Here is a 20,394-nt window from a genome sequence, read left to right as displayed (position 1 = left end):
AGGCAGTAATCGGTCCTATTAAAAGGGGACCTCGGTCTCAGCACCCAGGTCCAGTTGAATAAGGCGCGCCATGGCAAGGAGGTTGCATGGGGGGCGAGAGGTCATTGCGGGAGAGGGTTAATGCGTGCTTGTGTTGTTTGAACAAGGGCAGGGGGTGTGCAAGGGTCGAGTTCGATTTGAACAAGGCAATGCATAGCTAACAGTGAGGGGGCACGTGGGATTACAAATGGAGGATATTTTTGACATTGTGAACCTCAATAGTACCACTATGTAGTTAAATATCGCATAACTTTGCCAAGCAACGAACTACCCATTTCATAATGCTCACATTAATTATGCATGTTGCCATTGTCAAAATGGAGTCAAATAGCGGTGTTAACATTGCTAAAATGACTGAAATAACGCAAGTGCTTCCCTAATTGGTGTGTTATCCCTAATCCTGTGATTCAACCCTTAACGCAGAGAGAGAAATAAAAAATGCATGCACGTCAAAATGAGATAAAAATGCATGCAAATATTAAAATAGCTCATAAACCAACCGTGGTTGCAATTCCTGGGTATATGCTGTTACAAATGGTAGAAATTTTTGAAAATGTATTCCTTGATAGTATTACTAAGTGTTTAAAAACGGACATTTGTCAGGAATTTTGTGTGAAAAGTTGTGTCTGTGACTGCCATCAAAATAGTTTCTCCATAGCAAACATCATTTCAATTGCTCAGTACTCAATGCGTGAACTTACAAGGGCGTACCCAGAATCAAAACTAGGGGGGATAGCCATGGTTGTTGAAGTTGTAGGTAAGATTTAAGCACGGAAAAGGTGAATGAAATCAGCATTTTAAGGAAACTATAGCAGCTCTTTATTAGTTATTAAAATTATTTTTTTGAAAAAATATTATTTTCCAGAAATACATTTGCGATTTTTGCTTTTAGGGGGGGCGGGGGGAGGGGGCAGCTGCCCCCTCCTGCCCCTCGCTGGGTACGCCCATGTGAACGTATACGAACGGCCACATTCATTCTCGACCCTGTCAGGACTTGACTCCACGTCCTTTGGTTTGGCAGGCGAAGACTTCACTCCTACTCCTCCTAGGCCGACACATATGCATTTCTTCTTCACTTGTTACTCTCTATTTGAAAGGATTTCGGTCTGATCATATCCCTACAGGCCTCGCTCGCGCACGCCCTCAATGCACCCTTTCGCTGAATGAACCGCACTCGCCGCTCCACCTTTGTCGTCACTTTCCTCGTCAACCTCCAAGGTCAGCAGTCATTTCCACGCGTGCGCATGCGCGACCACGCGACGCGACTACGAGAGCCTTTCCTTCACAATCTGCACATTATTTTTGAGAACCGTTGCACTCGTTCCCATTCTGAGATACCCTACGATGAAAGCGAAAATACATCGAGCTACTTTCAGAGACATTAAACGCAGTTTCAGCTTGCGTTATATAAGAATGTACAGATATTATCAGACATTTATTCTACGTCAAATTGCAATGACTCACGAGAATATTTAAGAGAAAAAGTAATCAAACTATGTGTATCGAAAACTGCATTATCTTTTACATCATATTTTTCTGACACCAGTGGCCAGTCCATCCTTTTTGATAATATTGAATTTTAAAGACAAATAATCATATATTTAGGGAGACAAATTTAAAAAAAAATCTGAAGTGGCTTCCTCTGCCACAAGATCAATGTGTTTTAAATTTTTCCGTATTTCTCTTCCCTTCCATACAATATGGACCATATATTCTATGGACGTAATCATTACGAAGGGCCGTTTTTACCACCTAACAGGGCTCACTACTTCAGGGAACGGCGTAAAGATCAATAACTAATTTAAAAAGTAACTGACCTGTTTAAATTGTACAAAAAAGTATGCAAATACGCATTCACGAATACAAACCACGCAGTGGAATATACGAACTAGTGCTTCGAGCTTCATTCCTTAGCGCTGAGGATCTGTTACTGAAAAGCACTGAACATGCGTTCGTATGCCCGATAATGTAGCTTCATCTTCCAATATGTAGATTTTACATCATTTTATTACGCAATAGAAGAACAGAATTTGCAGCTATTTGTTGATTTCATTCTTTTATGGTCATAAACTACGGCAAAGCATGATTAACAACGAAGAGATTTCAGTTCGCACATAATTTTTCCCCTTCATCAACACTAAAAAGACAAATATCTTACAAAATATGGCTTACAAGATTTTGCAAGAATACACTGAAAACGAAGAGATATCCAGCGCAAAACTTAACACTACGCATCACCTTCCCTCGTGCAATCTTTTTTTCTTGATGGTGTATTACTCAACTTTAAAACTCATCGCATCGTCTTCAAATTATCAAGGAATGCCTTGCAAGTGGACTAATGTAACATTTTCCTGCTGTAGCTCTTGTTTTGAAATTTCACTTCGGCATTTTCTCGACTGTATTTTCTCGTATAACTGATAACTTCAGACTTTACTTTGATAAACCTCTCCATATTGGTCAAATAAAGAAATAAACACTTTGTAAGGTTCACTGTTATTTAATTATGGGCACGTCCCGGGTTTCGTGACTTGGCCTTTAACTTTTAAATTTCGACCTGACGATGTTACCAAGTTACGAAACCCGGGTCGTGCCCATAATTAAATAACAGTGAACCTTACAAAGTTTTTATTTCTTTATTTCCAGTATTTTCTCATGTTTGTGATGCAGGCAAATGTTGACGTAGGGCTGATTTATGTGCCTAAAACATTGAAGGCGATAACAAGGGTTGAAAACGAGTTTTACGTGGCAAAAAAATATAAAATGCGTGCTGTCGAGAAATGAGCCTCACTCGACACGGGAGACTGGGATGACGTGCGTTGAAACGTCACACTTCAGTCGAGACGAAATGGAGATGAGTGCTTCCTCTCTTTCGTCTCAATGATCCCGCGTGTATTCGGCGGTGGGAGCACCTTTAGTTGGTTTCACTGCATAGCACGTAAATAATTACGGCCGCCCCTGTTTGAAATGGACACCTGAAAAGGCTTCTGCCTCCTTGCCGCTGCCGTCGAAGGAGGGAGGGAGGGGGGGTCGAATTCACGCCACCGGCCGAGTCGCCCACGCCCTCCAATCGATATCGCAGCTGCCTTAGCCACGATTCTTCGTGACTTTTCAGCCAGAGGTGTCCCCTCCAAAATGCTACACTCTAATACATCCTTGATAAACGAACACCAATACTCAGAACGGAATATTTACGACCTACGTTGTGTGAGCTGCGGTATCGTGGCACATGTCTTTCGTGCAGAAAATTAAGGCAGTAGACTCCCCAACAGGTAATGGAATTCGCCGAAGGAAAATTTCACCTTTAGAGTTGGGGCAGTGTTTCGCTCATCAATTGTTTCCGGCATAGAATTCATATTCAACAGTATAATCTTCAACACTATCTACTAGAGATCTCGGCCGCTATCCGGGATGTGGAGGTGATCACATATACGGGAAAAAGTGCTTATGATGAAATAAAATGTTTTGAAGTTAGTTCCTGATTCTCCATTTATGCCTCGGAGTTGAATTTCAGGTTGTTTCAGTGACCTCTCGGACGTAATAAAATGGTGAAAATAACTCTGTAACGTGAGTATATGAATAAGAACACGCTAGGTGTGTCAGCAATGCCATAAAATAAGAAACTATCAACCTGTCGACTTTAAATTATTGCTATTATTATGGAATACTATAATATGTAGTTGCCAGTTTATCATCTTCTTTCTTGTGTTAGGTTTACTACATTAGAGAGTGAGACAAATACCAATTAGAAAAATACCCGAGGTAGTAAGACGTTCTTAGCTTACTGCTCACTCATAATAATTTGATCATATCAATTCAATTTTTAGCATCCTCCAAAGAAAAATAAATCCCCAAAGCAAATTAAATCTTTTAATTTTAAATTTGAAATCATGGACACTATTTCTTCAATTGAAAGTAAATGGAAAATAGTATCGTAATAATATGCATTACGAGCCACGATACCAATTTTGTACGCCTTCTTCGTGGCCTCGATCCTCCATAAGCAATCATATTGTGCAGGCATTAGTACGCTCCTTTAGTACTGGGTTTTGTTTCACCATGAACATTTCATCGTTCCACCAAGTAACGCCCAAATCAGTTGATTTTATTTGATAACATTGTCTAGAATATTGCTTCAGCCGGCAGCTACGACTAAACGTTAATTAAAAATTATAATTTGGGATATAAAAAAACCCAAGCCCCTGGGGCAGAAACTAAGGTGAAGTTTATGACACTAACTTAACTACCAAAACACCTTTGACTGCAAATGGCCTCGTTTGATTGGACACTCGGAGGACTGCTTCTTAGACCGTAATGTGTTTATAGACAAAGGAAAGCGGCGCAGTTGAGTCTAAAATCGCAATGCGAAACGTTCGATCGATTGAGCCAAGATTTCTAGGTCCAATATTCTCCATGGATGACGTTCATTGGTCAGCCAATCACTATGAAAGAAAGAAGACCAAAAGATAAGGTCACATCAAAATACTGAGTGTGTTTGCGTGCGAAGTCTCTTTGTGGGCCACATGTTCAAAAATGGCATGGCTGCATGGCGTGCGAGAGCATTCGTTCCTCTCAACGGGTGTCTTCGCAGCTGCAATCTATAAAGCTGAAAGATATTCGTCGGAATAAAACGAACCCCTCTCTTCATAAATAACCGCACTCACATAATGATTCAAGGTTAGGATAGGTTGGTTTGGATAGATGACGGGAGAGCTCCACCCGGACTAAGAAGCACATTCAAGGTAGTTCCTTTGAAAGCGATCTTTAAACTGTGGAGGTCTAGCCCGGGAGAACTTCCTTGAATCTATACTTGCGATACTTGTTAATCATAATTGAATCTTATTTATTCAGCAATGGATATGAAAATTACTATCACTTTCTTCCGTCATGTCAAATATTTTACAAATTTACAAATACCTACGCAAAAAGTCAAATGAATTGATAAAATATGTCCGCAATTTCATGATCAAAACTTGTTTTCTGATATTAATACATATGCAGAATTGTGGAAAGGTGTGAAAATGATGGGAAAATGAGAAGAAAATCGGGACGTGGATTATTTACCTCTAAATATCTCAAAAAATTGCCAAATATTGACTTACACTACTATCATAGAGCACTCTAATATTGTTTTTTACTTACGTAATTAATATGCTTGAGATGTATGCCATTGAAAAAATCATCAGTTGAAACCACTGATAGTGACAAATGTATATTAAAGTAACGATTGAATTCCATGTTTATTCGTTTATTTGAGCTACACATACTCTGCTTCACGTAATTCATTTCATAGTTTGCATTGGATTCATATCACTACAACATGCTACTTCGTTAACGGAACACAGTTTCAAAAAAATGGCCGTTTTCCCCTGATCGTGCTCCGATTAATCGCGGTATTTCCATTGTTTGTAAATCTACGTCAAGGGAAGCATGTTTTAATTGATCTTCTTATCGTCTTTCACCAAACTTCTCGATATTCCTCCCGAAGGGACCGAAAGTAAGGATGACACCGATTTCAGTGAAGCAAGGCATCGAGTGAAAGTCAACCCAAAGGTGCGCTCAAGGAAATATCACCCTCCAAGTCTGAGTGTGGCAATTTCTCCAAAAACCTCATGGCCTGAATGCATGCATGTATGTCTGAAGCAGGGAAAATTCAACTGTATCCATGAAAGCTTTTTGTAGGAATTGGTTCTTTGTTCTAAGTATTTACGGCCTGTCTTTCTATACGAATAATTTAGTGCCTCAATAAGGGGCGACAATCTGAAAATAATATCGATTCTCCTTGAATTAAAAGTGCGTAGAGGGAGATTCCTGGATTTTGCATGAATCGGATGGTATATATGTTTAAGATAATCATTGGCTGGACAATTATTTCACCTGTTCATGATCTTTAAAGTTCTATTTATTATTTTAATTTCAGCACTCGAACTTCCATGAAAGCAGGTTTATCATTTATAGATCATAAAAGTCATACCCTTCTTCGCCAAATTCTGTAAGATGTTTTCTGTGTGGCAGTATCTGTGATAGCACCGACGCAAAGATGGGTAAAACAAGATCAACAACATGGCGCCTAATGTCACTTGGAAAGTGGATGTTTGTATCATGGTCTCATTCGAGTGCACACTAACACCCGGTATCAAAACATCACGTCTATGCTACAGAAAATCTGGGCTCCATCAGCAAAGGTTGATGCATATAGAGCCGAGATTTGGCGATAGAAAATGCTCCTGCTTGGTTTTAGCAACGAAATATTCATAGGATTAAATTATCAAAAACGAAAAACAAATCCATTGCAAGCTTGTTAAATTAACAGTGGAGAGAATCGATTTTTGTGGAGACGGTGGAGACCGACAAAATAAAATGCAGCTAGACCCCTCAGGGATATACTAGAAGAACAACATTTGTATGTATTTCCATGTATTTTTTATATTTCTATCAACGAAACCGGTATAAAAATATCATAGATTCCGATAAATATAGAAAAAATCAAAATCATTACAATTTTTAACAGTTTTTTATTCAAGTTTGCGATAATCGTTCCCATTCAGAGTCCTAAAAGACTATTAGAGTGTGACAAATCAAAACTAATCAAACACTTCTTAGGAAAAACCAATTTTTGATCGAATTTTAGAACCGCGGCAATTGAAAAAGATTTGAGAGTCAAAACCGAGGGTTTTCGTACTATTTCCGTCAATCGAATCTTTCGGATCTTTTGCTGCTAGCGGTATAATTTGCCAAACTCTTTCAATATAAAATCTTTTAATTGATATCCAGTTAAACTCACTGCGAATACGATCACTTTGTTCCAATCCTGGAGAAAAGTTACGTTTCTCATTGAAAAATCACGAACTTCCGAAAATCAACAATAAAGAGGTTTATTATTTACAATTTATTTTTTTATTAAAAAGCAAAAAAGAACAATTTTCCATGATGACTAGATAGTTAGTTTTATTCTATCGCTTTTGCTAGCGCCCTAGATAGCATTGTAGTGCCTCCCTGCCGTGAGGTCGTGGTTCACGATTCCGATCGACACATGATGATGGTCTCTGTTCATCACTTGGCCTATGATACTTCTTTTTCGGTTACAAAGGCAGGAAATACCTAGAATTCTCCTTCTAATGCGAATGATTTCGCCATTTTAAATGAAAGCTATACGTTGGAATTCTAATTCTTTTAATGATAAACTTATTACGATCAAAAAACCTACATATTTCAAGATCTATATCTAGCGCCGTCTTTTGGGCAACCATACGTGATGTTCTTTTTAATACGATAATTATTGCCATGCGAAAAATCCTCTGGACCTCATACTAAGTTCTGCGGAGTTTTTGAGATTAGCGAAATGTGGACATCGTGCGAGCGACACCCTATCATCCTTCACCAATATTTGATCCGTGGCACTCATGGCCCAGAGCGTAACACCTTACTCACCACACCAGAAAACCAATGTGGTCTCTAGCAGTGTCAATGACCAAATTATCGGCTGTGTTCTCTACGAGAGTTAACTCTATTCTGCGTAAGACGCGGGCAAAACATTCTTCGGAAAAATTTTAGTTGGGTCTTTGACGCGTTGTCTTACTGAGACGCATACGATTGGATTTCCCCAGTACAACGGATGTGTATTTTGAAAATTCTCGGTTACACGAGAATTTTTCAAGGACAAATTCTTACAGGAAGAATGTCTTTATATGTTCCCGAGCTGGTCGAAATCAGACGCGGTGAGCTCTGCGTTAATTTTTTCCGCCGCTGTACATGAACAAGTGCGTCATTTGCAAAGTCACACACTCTCCACCATGGGCGCATCTAGGAATTAAGGCTGGGGGGGGTTTAGGTGCAACTAATACCGAAGTGTGTGGGGGTATGGAATACCCACCAGGATAAGCGGTAGCTGCGAAATTAATAAATTGCGGAATTTTAAGATAAATGGTTCAAAATGTTGAGTTTTACAGCTTTCTGAGGGATATTTTATTAATCCTTACACTATTCTATTAGTAACATCAATACAATCAGGTAAAATGGATTAAACTTAAAAATTTCTCTGAGCTCTGGGGGGGTTTTATCCCCCAAAACCCCCCCCCCTCGCTGCGCCACTGCTCTCCACACTAGCTTGAGCATGGATTTGTGAGACAATTTCGCTGATTATCGGTAGACTTGATTTCATTTGTCAAATTTTTAGACTTCTCAGTATAGTCAGAAATAATATCAAGACATTTATTCAATATCATACAGAACAAATTATCCTACGAAGATACGAGGGTTTCTCAAAATGTAATGCACCATATTTTTTCGAAATTTATTCATAGCATTCAATGAGAATTACATACATGAAAGAATAATGTTTCAGCTACACCAGCTACTTTTCCACGTAATCTCCGTCCGTTCTATGGCCGTCATCCAGCGTGCAGCAAGGGCGTGTATACCCTATTGGTACCAATCCTTGTCGTCCTCAAAACGTCTTCCACGAATGGCATCCTTTAATGGGCCAAACAAGTGGAAGACTGAGGAAGCCAAGTCAGGGCTGTAGGGTGGATGGGGTAACACTGCCCAACCCTGTTTTTCCATGTGTTCAGCAGTCCTCAAACTTGGATGGGGCCGAGCGTTATCGTGTTGAATCAAAACACCTCCTGGGCTGGTACGGCGCCGGGGTCGCTGGAAGCACCCAATTCCTCTACTGATTAACAGATACAGCACTAACTGTCAAGTCTTAACGCGTCTTTATCCGCAAATGGCAACAACATCTCGCAGCAAAATGTCATGTGTGACGGCCTTGGGTAGTTTCCCTAACCGCGGAAAATTTAGGAGCACCGCGAAACCGCCCTCTGATGTACCTGCCTTCTGTGCCCAGTGACTTACTGTACTCCTGTTGACATCGAATGAAGGTCCAAGGGTGGACCATTTGAAGGATACAACACACCGGGGCCGGGACCCAATAATTCAATACCTTCTGTTGACAGCATATCCTGCATAGACTAAATATGTGAATATTTCCCTCAGTTTCTTTCTCTGCAGTGAGCAATTCAATTACAGCACGCTGCTTGTTATGTACATCGCTGACAGATGTACTTTTGAAACGGTCCTGCAGCTACGTTGTATGTCGGAAGAGCCAGAAATTGTGCATGCGCATTCATGAAACTTCAGATAATGCTTAAGTAATGTTTCGTAATCACACCATTGCTGTCGGCCGAGAAAAAAATGCGGTGCATTACTTCCTGGGCAACCCTCGTAATTAGCGATCATCTGAAAAGTCAGGAGATTCTTTGCCCACCAAACCGAAATGGATGTAAACATGGCGAGCGACAATGCACATAAGGTTCTCTTTCACCTTCTCTCTACATGGGACTATCGCCGATGCTCAAGTTCCGCAAATTTTTGGTCCGATAAAAATTCCCCGATTGCGTGGAAGCCCGCATTCAAGCAGAGGAAGCGTGTGTTCAGCGCGGCTACGCATATCGGGGATTGCGAGGAATGGCTCGTCCAGACAACGGTCATTGAGAGAGGTGTGCGTCTTCCGGCGCCGCCAATGCCTCGTTCAGATGACGATTTTCCTACCAATCGATGGAACTATCGTGCATTCACACGACGATGGTTAAAACCTCTGCTGCCCTCTAGTGCTGACATCTAAAGTGAACGATAAATTGACGGTTAGCAAAGTGGCACCGTAGTCCGTAAACCATGGTAATGCGAGCAAAGGAAAAGCAGATGGAAAGGCACACTAAAATCTTCCTTTCAACTGTCTTTCTTTGACTTGACTCATAAATTGGTGTAAAAACACATTTTAACTATTTATAAACTACGTACTAATGAATAAATAATTATGACAGTAAACACACTGAAATCATATATTTCTTGAGCGAAAAAATTAGCTGCATTGGGCATGCGAACTTGAGACTTCATCATAACTATTTAACGCTCTAATTACATCTCCATGTCACGAATTACCAGTACGTGAAAATGAAAGATTACCACAGTTTTGAAGCGGTAATCATGGGAACAGGACCTGGGAATCATGAACCATGGAATAGCGAACCATAGAAAAGCATGTGATTCACAAACAACTTCATCGATAATTCAGAACCAGTCTTGAACTTCTGAGCTATGTAAGAGCAAAGGAGCACGCAGTTGAGTCTAGTCTTCCACGGACTGATAATAGGCATGGTAGAGGGCGGTAAACAGGTCCAAGTAACTGGGATATTGAATTTGTTCCGGAATACTGTTTATCACTAGGTAAGGCGTTGGGGATGTTCGTGGGGATAGGGTTGGTGAGATAGCAAGAGTGTTGGCTTCCCAACCCATGGGCTCGGGTTCAACTCCTGGCGGTGGCAGAGTAATCTCAGCGAATACCCGATCCCTAGTTGAGTGTTGTGTGGAGGATATTTCAAGCGCAACACTCGGTCCGTCGAATGGGACGTTAAGCCGTGGTCCCCTTGGCGCCTTTCGTCACAATCACGCTAATTCCGACGCCGGGTTACTCTCCACCATTCCTTCCATATCCTTCCCTGATGGCGCAAATGACCTCAGCTGTCGGTCACCTCCTCCAAATACCATACCATACGAAATCATTGTGTGTCATCACGATCATGTGTCGCGCGGAATCAGCGGACTTCAAAGCACGCCAAAAAATCGACTTTACTTTCGGTGTTGCGAACGACCGCAGGTAATTTATTTAGATGGACAATAAAAAAGTCGATTCTGTTGTAAATACCTTACTATAAGTGTAATTCGGTGTCCTTTTTAAACTACTACGTACAGACAAAAACTCCAGCTCAAATCAGCAACCGCCACTTTATAATGTATCGACGATAAATATCAGAAGACAGCAGAGAAATCAGGTTTATTAAAATGCCAAAGAAATGTTGCACTAGTATACTATTTATATACTTAAATATACTACAACTAATCGATTTTCAATTTTGGCATCGCCGTCGATCACTTCTTCGCATCCCACTCTACACTTGTTGGTGTAAATATCTTGGAGACACTTTGCTCATAATCATACATAAACATAAAAATTCGACAAAAACAGGGTCGGCTGTTTTCTATGATTTTTTTCACAAATACGGCCACTAAATCGTGAACTTTGATGAGGGTTGACAAAAATAAACCGTTTATAAGCATCCTGGATAGTTTTTGTATCATTATTCTTAATACTCTCAATTCCGAAAAAAAATCAACACGGGCAATTTTTGCGAAATATGCTCAACTTTGAGAAAATTATTACTTATTATTATTATAGTATTTTGTTAAAAATAAGCATTTAAAAAAATAGTATGCGTCAAAACATGCACTTCTTTATTGAAAATGACTGTGAATGAATGAAGTTTCAACTTTAATCACCAAAATAACCATTTTTGAGATTTTAGCCAGCTTTCCTTGGGAATGTGATCTTGTTCTCTGCCAGCGGATGACGCTGGTGAAGTCTTCTCGGGTTTTCAACGGGGTGAGTTGATTGTAGGCCTACGTTTCGATGGCTCCCTAGTGGAGAAGACTTCACCAGCATCTTTCTTTCGTTTTTTCGATTTCAGCCCACCTTACGCTGGTTACCGGTTTTATACTGATATGGAACACGATATCAAAACTTTCCCATGTCCACAGGTCCCACATCGGGGAAATTTGACCAAGGTTTGCTCCAGATCAGAAACTCATGATCCATATCCGTTTCAAATCTGCCGTGACCAATTTTAGACTATATTTCAATTGGGAAATGATCATAAATTTCTGATGGAGGGAAAATTGCAGCCTCTTAATCTATCAAAGAATGGAATGGTGGGGAATGACTGTGAATGGTCTCTTTTCAGACGCATCCCTTGGACCTCAAGTACTTTGACACGACGTTCACGTGTGAGCGAGCCAAGCTGACGGCCGTGGGGAAGCAGGCCATCAGCGACGCGGAGCAGCTCCAGTTCTCCGACTTCTCGTACACGAACCCCAACGCCACGGACTGAGGGCCCGGCCAGCGGCAACGCGCTCTCGATTCCACTTCCGGTGATCACTTCCGTTCCAATGTTGCTCAACGCTGAGGACTGTTCCCGAGGTGCGGCGCGTGGTTCCGAGCCCAGCCGCCAGATGGCAACCCTCACTCAGACATTTATACCCTCTTAGGATTAATATGAATGATTTCTAAAATTTATGTACTTTTGTATGTAAAATGTAAGAAAATATTTAAATATAAAAGCGAAAGGTTCTATTTAAATTATGCCACGCTTCCATGATTTATTTTTCTCTCATTATGTATCCCTAAAATAAGGCTTTCCAGGGACGATTTAGAATGATGACTATTTAGAACAATTAAAACTATGACTAAACACACGACTCCTCGAGTTTCTTGCAAGGTCCCTGTAAAAGTCCCTGGTAGCCTCGTGGTCCTCGTGGTACCAGGTATACCTCGTGGTACATGCAGCCCGGATGACAACATTACTAAATGGTCCTTGAGTAATGAAGAGATAGATCTGAGAATTAGACGCTCAATTGAGAAGATAAATCCTCCATAAAATCCTTGGTGTTAACGTATTGTTGACTCCAGTGTTCCATCCTTTCAAATATTATTTGTAGTGGATTTCAAGACAAGAGCAAGAAATAGGCGAAGTTTTCGTATCGTGCCGAATACCAAGCGTTAAAGTCACCTCGTCTTTTCATTACTAAAAGGGCCAATACTGGAAGAATATTATTTATCATTGCTGAGAAAAAGATCGAATTCCACTGGATACCGTATCAATTTGATATCAACTTAATAGTACATCTTTTCAGATTGTCAAATCGAATCAGTGGACAGTTAACTAATTCTTCTTAAGTATCGCACCGCGTGCGAAGCTTTATCGCTGCCCAATGTTTTGCAAACGACTTCATTCTGTCGGCGTTTTCACGCTGCTGCATTAGATTTTAGTCTGATTTGCGGCCATTCTGAAACAGCGGAGTAAACAATAGGAGAAAATTGGCAAAAAGTCCTTTTCCGAAAGCCATTAGAAAGAAAGCCTGTGGCCCGGTGCGTGACCCGATCAAGAATATCCATCTAACACACCGGGAAATACAAAAACCTCTTAAGAGTGGGTCATTGCCGATGAACATAAGGTTCTCGCTCATTTGGAATTCCCGTCCAAAGGCAAATAATGTCATGAACACGACGGAATTAGAATAAAAACATTTTTGATGAGAGGATCCTCGGAAGGGAAACGTTTCCTGTCCAGATAATCCAAAATTACTTCCGCTAAGGCCGGTGAAAGAGGTTAATCTATTGTAGGCAGCGATTCTTCCGGGTTTCTTCCGCGTTCAGCCATTTGACTTAATAATATTTCGCCAAATATTTTGTTGGCGAAATAATGTACAGTAAAATGGATAAAGGCGGAAGGAAATCCGGAAGAATCGCTGCCTACTGTCATAATATCCGCGGAAGCCTACTTGGGAAGGCTAATCTAATCCGAGCGTTTGGACAAGTATGAGATATTATAAAATTATGAAAGATTAGATGCAAAAAGGGTAATTTTTATCAACTCTTTATGGCTAGGGATATCAACTACTTATTTCTTCACAATTCTAATGGATTCCAGAGAAGTGCGATTATCTTTTAAACGGTTGAGAAATTAGCGTCTATGCACAGAGTAAATGAAATTTTCGAGCAATGCCAAAAAATATTTATTGTGCCGACCGGGGTTCATGAGCGCTATTTGGCGATAAACGGGCGGATACCAAAGTATGAGTGGAATATGTGGGCGAGGAGTTGGCTTTCATCGAAGAGACTCAAAGGGAAGAGACGCCGATGACCTCGCACTAACATTGCTGGAGCTCCACCCTCCTTCGTCGCCTTCTGGCGCCGTAACTATAAAAAAATTATATCATTTATTCGCACTGTTCAAATCAAAATATAGCCAAAGGTTTCGACGAAAGGCTTTCAAGGTCAATTATCTGGTTTGAACAAGTACAGTGTTCCTTAGATCTTGATGTTTAATTTAGCTACATTATTCTTTTAATTATTCTGAGAAAGTTGAGCAAGAGAATACTCGCGTTGGCGGCATCAATGTGTGCATGGATTCCACCGCACGCACGACTGCTGTTTTGCACTTGCAGAATTCGTGCTACTTTCCTCGAGGTTTGTGCCAGCACATTACACCAGTGTGCCTCGAACTCAACCTTCATCTTCGGCGGGTATTGTATTGCCTCGGAAAATTTGGCCAAACGTCTCCAGGTTAGAGATGCGATTATATTCATCCGACCAATCCTATCCGTCAGAGACGTCTAGGCATAATTTTGACATTTCGACCAAACGCACCAAAATTTTAATTTGCTTTTTCTGTCCAAGTGGCCAAATTTCTCAGTTTAATAATGTATATCGTATCCAAAACAGGCATTTAAGAGGACGTATCATTCCCGCTATACCGCTATTTTTGGTGGCATTGAACAACTAGTTTATAACTTACTTGATCATAGAGAAAATCTCATGAGGCACCATCTACAACATTGGCCTAGACAGAAAATTTGGGAGTTTTTCCTTGTTTAGAAACCAGATGGATTTTTTCTGTATTTTACGTACAAAAAATTAGATAAAGCTCTTTTAAATTTAGAATGAAACTTTTTAGATGATCACAGAAATTTGAATAGAATAGGAAGTTTGCAAAGAAGAAAATGACGGACAATCGCAGCCAGGAGTGACGCGTCATCTTAAACCTCCTTATGCTGCTTATATGATCATTTTTTACCGACTAGATCATCTGCGATGCCGTTTGACGTCATCTTTGTGTAGCTGCATACGTACAACTCGTATAAGCCTTTTTCATAGTGAAGATAAGGAATTTTCGCCTGCCACACAAGCCTAGAATTAACCACACATGCACGCCAAGGCGAATGAGGGAGTGGTGATTTAGTGGGATGTTCTGAAATGCAAACAATCAAATCAGCAAACAGTCGCGATTGGCAAATGCCATAATCATGGCATTATCCAAAGCCTGTGTCTTTCTCCTAGGTTTCCCTACATGCTTCCCGCAGGATAGGCCTAACAAATGCGTTCACCTATTACTTCAAGAAAAATTGAGAAAAATTATGCAATGCGTGGAAGTGACGTCCTAAAATCCGGCTTTCGACTCGAAGTGGCTCATGCCGAAGCTTAGGTTGCATTTATGACATGAGCAGCGGGAGTTTATCCTCGCACGAAAACGTTGGACCGCGCCCCAGCCACCTTCTTAGCACTCCTGTTGACTTCTGACTAACCACATCAATTTTTGACGAGTTCAGTAAGTGGAAATCCATCACTATTAATGATACAAACAGCTGTAGTAATGAGACAGCTCTTGAAAATGATGTGCACACATTGACACCGGTTGAGCAAATAAAATAGTGTGCAAAATTCCTACAGCTCCATGTTTCCCCCCTGCCAAACACCCTAGAGGTGGCTCACAGAGTAATATGTAGATGCATCATTATTATGCCTCACCCTCACCAGCCCGGCAACAATGAATACAAATATTTTGAACTTCTTTTCGCGTTATCGGCGTATTTTGGCGTTTGTGTGAAATGGAATTTTTTTACTAATAATTGATCACACTTGAACAGAAATGCATATTTGGACATTAAAATATGGAATTTCAGGTTTCTGAAGGAAGAAATAATGAACCCTATGATTTGAATCCGAAAAATAAGTGTTTGGATGTGTATTACTACCTCAATTTAGTTAAGGTACCACTGTGGTCTTTGATTTTGATCCAAATTTCTGTATGGTTGTATATTCAACTAAAAAATATTACACGACGTTTTTTTATAAAATTGTGCGATTGATGCGTATTTTAATATTTTCATATTTCCGACAAAAAACGTGCTATAACCGTATGCCTCGGCACATTATTTTCGCTAGGACTTCGTCTGTGGCTCATTTTAGACCTAAGATCTTGGTTAAGACATTCAATTATTAATTTATATATTATTCAAGGGTATTTGATATATCTCTTCAAGAAATTTTCGAAAGGCCAAGGTTAGCGGCTCATTTTTAAGGTAAGACTTTGCTTGAGCCATTTAAAGTCAATGTCACTGATTAAGTGCTATTCCCTATCATAAAAAATGTTCTTCCGTATCAATAGAAAATCAGGTTCGATAGCCGAGAGGGATTTTTTCCCCAGCCGATCCCATTTTCCTCGAGATAAGAAAGCGCAGTCTCCCAGCGCCCTCCACGCCAACACATTGCATTCGGAGTGCCTCGGAAGCGGCCTTGGATCATCAGGTCAAGAAACCCTCCCGCAGAAACATTCGAATGCGTAACCTACGGCGCTCACGATGGAATACTAGAAAAAGTGAGACTTACAATAATTTCGAAGTTCCTAGATACCGAGATGATGGACGTCACTAATATAAATGTCCAAACCTACTGTGGGCTAAGTAAGAGAAAGAAATTGAACTACCGTAAACGCGTGCCACTTGAGCCCTGTGGGCTAACTTGAGCCCAAAACTGAAATATGAAGTTTGGTTCTCTGCGTGCTCTCAACATCAGTATATCTACGCAATTCAGTGCTTTGCTAGTAGGTATAGGCAGTTGGGTGAACAATACATCGAGTCTAGGATGTTTGGGAAGTCACCACTGAGAGCAGTACTGGTAATATAACTAACACATGTATTTGTTGTTTATTTCACTCTGCTAACTTTTGTCTGTACAGACATAAGGAAACTGGCGATAAGTGCATACATTTCATGCTATGTTTATTGTCAAAGCAAATTGAGGCCTTTTCATGTCCTAAACAACCCATTAATTGTACAGTATGTTGTTAAGTACAACTGTACACATTATCTAAAAACTCGGGTTACTTGAGCCCATAGGCAAGTCACCCACTAGTACTTTTCTTGCTCCTCAGTGTATAAGGAGTTTGGGCTCATCTTCCCCTCAACAATTTTGTCGCAGCTTAAATGTTTAAGGACTGGGCCACCTATTACATGCTTCTAATTTAAAAAAAAAACAGAAGGGAAGAAGGTGGTAATTGGAAGCATTCCTACTCCACACCTCAGTATCGATGATATTCATTTCTGTGATGCATACTTTGTATGTCCCCCCATAACTCATCCCACCTCACTCAACCACTGAATAAGGTGTATTTTTGGCCACTCAAAATGAAGTGGAAGGGCGTTCTTGACCGATAGGAACACTAAGATGCTGGTAAAAGGTTCGATGCTTCCAAAGAATCAGTTCCCAACGCTGCTGCGCACTGTTTTAGAAGAAATTGGTCCAAACATAAAAAAAACCTCTAAAAATGACGGAAGCAGAAGGTGTTAGTGTCGACTGCATGGAGCCCACGATCTAAGATTGAAGGTGGCCCAAAAACAAGGATGTCAGTACAAATTTGAAGCTGTGGTAATGAAAATAGAACCACCAAAACTTATTAAAAGAAGTTATTTTCTTTTACTGGACTCTAAACATTGCTATACGCAAATCTACTTTTGTCTGAATAATATCTTTATAGTATTGATCAAACTTATGTTTCCAGTGCATTTTTTAAATTAATATTTTTTAATCTTGTTTTTTATCACAATTTGTCTTAAATATTTACGTTTTGGAAGCTTACGGGATGATTATAATTTATTTATTTTAATAACTGTTGCCCCACTTGAACCCAAACTGCCTTCAAATGGTCGTTCCTATGGGAATTATAGTCTGGAGCCAAGTAACCCAATCTTCAGGTTAACTTGAGCCCGGTTGAAATTTAAAAAAATTAAAGTATTTATCATGTCACAAACAATGAATTTTGAATGTTTAAGTATTCATAATAAACTATAATTTAAATATAGAAAATGATTATGTCAAAGAAAACAATATGTTGTTCCCATTTTTGAAAATAATATTAAAGGTGTCATTATTTGGGCTCGAGTAGCCCGTGTTTACAGTACGTATTTTCCGAAAAATGCATTGCTCACTTCATCTACACCTGCACACTATCCCGCGATAAGCAGCCTCAGTAGGCGTGTGGTGGTGGGTGCTAGGACACGAACCGTTTGCAAAAAAGGGAATATTCAAATAGAACTACGCCTGTGCCACGAGAGTAAATTATGACATATTTAAAAATTCCGTCGCAAATGTTAATTGGAATGCTGTTTTTACTGAAAACGATGCATCTAATGCATTTTCACTCACATTGTTATCTCTCCAAACCAGTCTTGAAACTGCAAAGTATTCAGTAAATCACACGAAAAAAGATGTTAAATTAAAACCATGGATTACTCTCTCCTAAGACATATTGAGAGAAAAAATTACTTCTTCAAAAAACACAGAAAGCAGCTAAGCAATGTTAGCCTAAAAAACGAATATCAAAAGTGAAGAAACAAATTGCGCAAAAATCTGCGTAACGCAGCCAGTAATTACTACATGTCAAAATTTCAAAAGGCAAATAGAAACAGTTTGGATTCAGGCATGGATTGGGAACTGAAGTTGCTCTAGAGAAGCATATGACCGAAGTATACAATTCAGTCGATTCAAGCTCGCGAACTATTGGGTTATATCTAGACATAACCAAGGCATTTGATACACTCTCGCACAAAATACTGCTAATGAAACTTGAGCAAGCTGGAATACGAGGATAATCACTGAAGTGGTTCGAAAGTTATTTGTCGACAAGATCACAATGTGTAAAAGTAAATAATTGTTTTAGTGAATATGTTACAATTGAGACGGGAGTACCACAGGGCTCTGTCTTAGGACCTATTCTGTTTTTGATTTACGTAAACGATTTATGTGAAAAAAATTCAATGGTGAACTCACAGCCTTTGCTGATGATATAACGCTGTGCTACTCAGCTCCCAATTGGAGTTGTGCTGAAACATTTGTTAAAGAGGATCTATGTTTCTTGCGAAAATGGTTTAATTTAAATGGGTTAGAGTTAAGCGAAAAGACGAAGTTTATGTGCTATGACATAGGTAATACAAGTATTTTTAATGGTAAACTTATATTTCATTATACAAATTGTTTAAATTTTGTCTGTAACTGTCCAGTCATTGATAGATGTAATGAAATGAAATACTTGGGAGTAATTCTGAATAGTAATCTACGCTGGGATTACACCTACTTACTGTAAACAAATGCCTTAGAAGTGCCTTGTCCAAATTTTACTACCTACGAAACAAATGTCCTCTTCCGGTTAAAAAAAAACATTTATCATGCTCTTGTTCATTCCAAACTTTCTTATGGTATAATCTGCTGGGGCAGTGCATACATGAGCACATTTAAGTGTGCACTCGTTTTGCAAAAAAAAAATAATTAGGGTAATACTGTCTAAAAATTACTATGAGCACTCATTTCCGTTGTTTGTGGCCCTAAATTTGTTACCACTAAGGCATTTGTATTTATTCAAAGTGCTTAAATTGTTTTTTGCCAGAAGAGGAAATATGCCGGGTGTAAGTGACAAATATAAATATAATTTAAGGAATGAGTCATTTATAGTTGCAAATAGACCCAAGTTACCAATTTCCCCATGTTTCCGGTGCAACCGCGTCGGTTTGTTGGTGATGACAACAGTTTCGCTGGCACTGCTGCCAGCGTCTTCAGGTCGAAGATGAATCTACGTAGTCACAGACCCAAGTTAACTTTATATAAGCGATGTTTTATTTACATGGGGCCAAAATTATTTCATTTACTGCCCGCTAGAATAAAAAAAATAAAACCACAAACGTCATGTTGAGAATTGCTAAAGACTGGCTCTTCTCGTAAGAAATAGTCGAAATTTTATTTTGATGTTATTTACATAAAACACTAATGTATCATTTACTGCATTATTATGTTTTTGGCATACATTTTGTTACTTAATGGTGGCTCAATTCTGGTCCTATGACCTTGGAGACCACCTAAAGCTCCTTCTCCATTTTTTCATTGTATTAAGATGTAAAAACATAATGTAGGAGTAATAAATTATTATTATTAAATTATTATTATAGAAAGGTTCGCGTTAATTAAGAGGGATTTTCATCACGATTAGAGTCCGACCTAGCACTCATTTCAGTCCTTGGTAAGAGAAACAAATGTTTGTGTCTGTCCGTTCGGCCAAGTGTCTCTCTTCCCGCCTCATTCCATTTATATCCATTCGCAGTCCGAACTGGAACCGAAGTCGGCCCAACGAGAATTCACCATTCCAACAAGTGGTACGAGCTCTCTCCTCCAATATGGGATCGACGCATGCGATATCAATACGTTTAATTTTTTCTATTTGCTGGAATTTTTAAAAAATATTTCTATTTTCTCGTTCTCTTTCAGTTTGGCACATTTTCTATTCCCGTTGAACGCCTCAGTTTTCAAGATTTCAATGAAGTTGATGGTTTGAACTATGGAAAAGCAAAGTTCAATTTTCATTCATCATTTCTACACTCCATATATAACTGTCAAATATTATAATCAAGCGTTTCACGCTT

General features: G+C 39.6%; 1 protein-coding gene across 3 annotated transcripts in view; it reads left to right on the top strand.

Annotated features, from left to right (window-relative positions):
• The window catches only part of LOC124170535 (myosin light chain kinase, smooth muscle-like), a 98,625-nt gene extending 86,396 nt beyond the window's left edge, over positions 1-12,229 (top strand). For all 3 annotated transcript variants that reach the window (XM_046549321.1, XM_046549322.1, XM_046549320.1), the window contains one exon: positions 11,832-12,229. In XM_046549321.1, coding sequence (XP_046405277.1) covers positions 11,832-11,978 — 147 coding nt within the window. In that variant the 3' untranslated portion in view covers positions 11,979-12,229. The remainder of the gene's footprint in view (positions 1-11,831) is intronic.
• Positions 12,230-20,394: the final 8,165 nt, after the last annotated feature.

This window comes from Ischnura elegans, chromosome X (genome assembly GCF_921293095.1).
Source record: "Ischnura elegans chromosome X, ioIscEleg1.1, whole genome shotgun sequence".
Classification (NCBI taxonomy): domain Eukaryota; kingdom Metazoa; phylum Arthropoda; class Insecta; order Odonata; family Coenagrionidae; genus Ischnura; species Ischnura elegans.
This window is presented reverse-complemented; position numbering and strand designations above follow the sequence as displayed.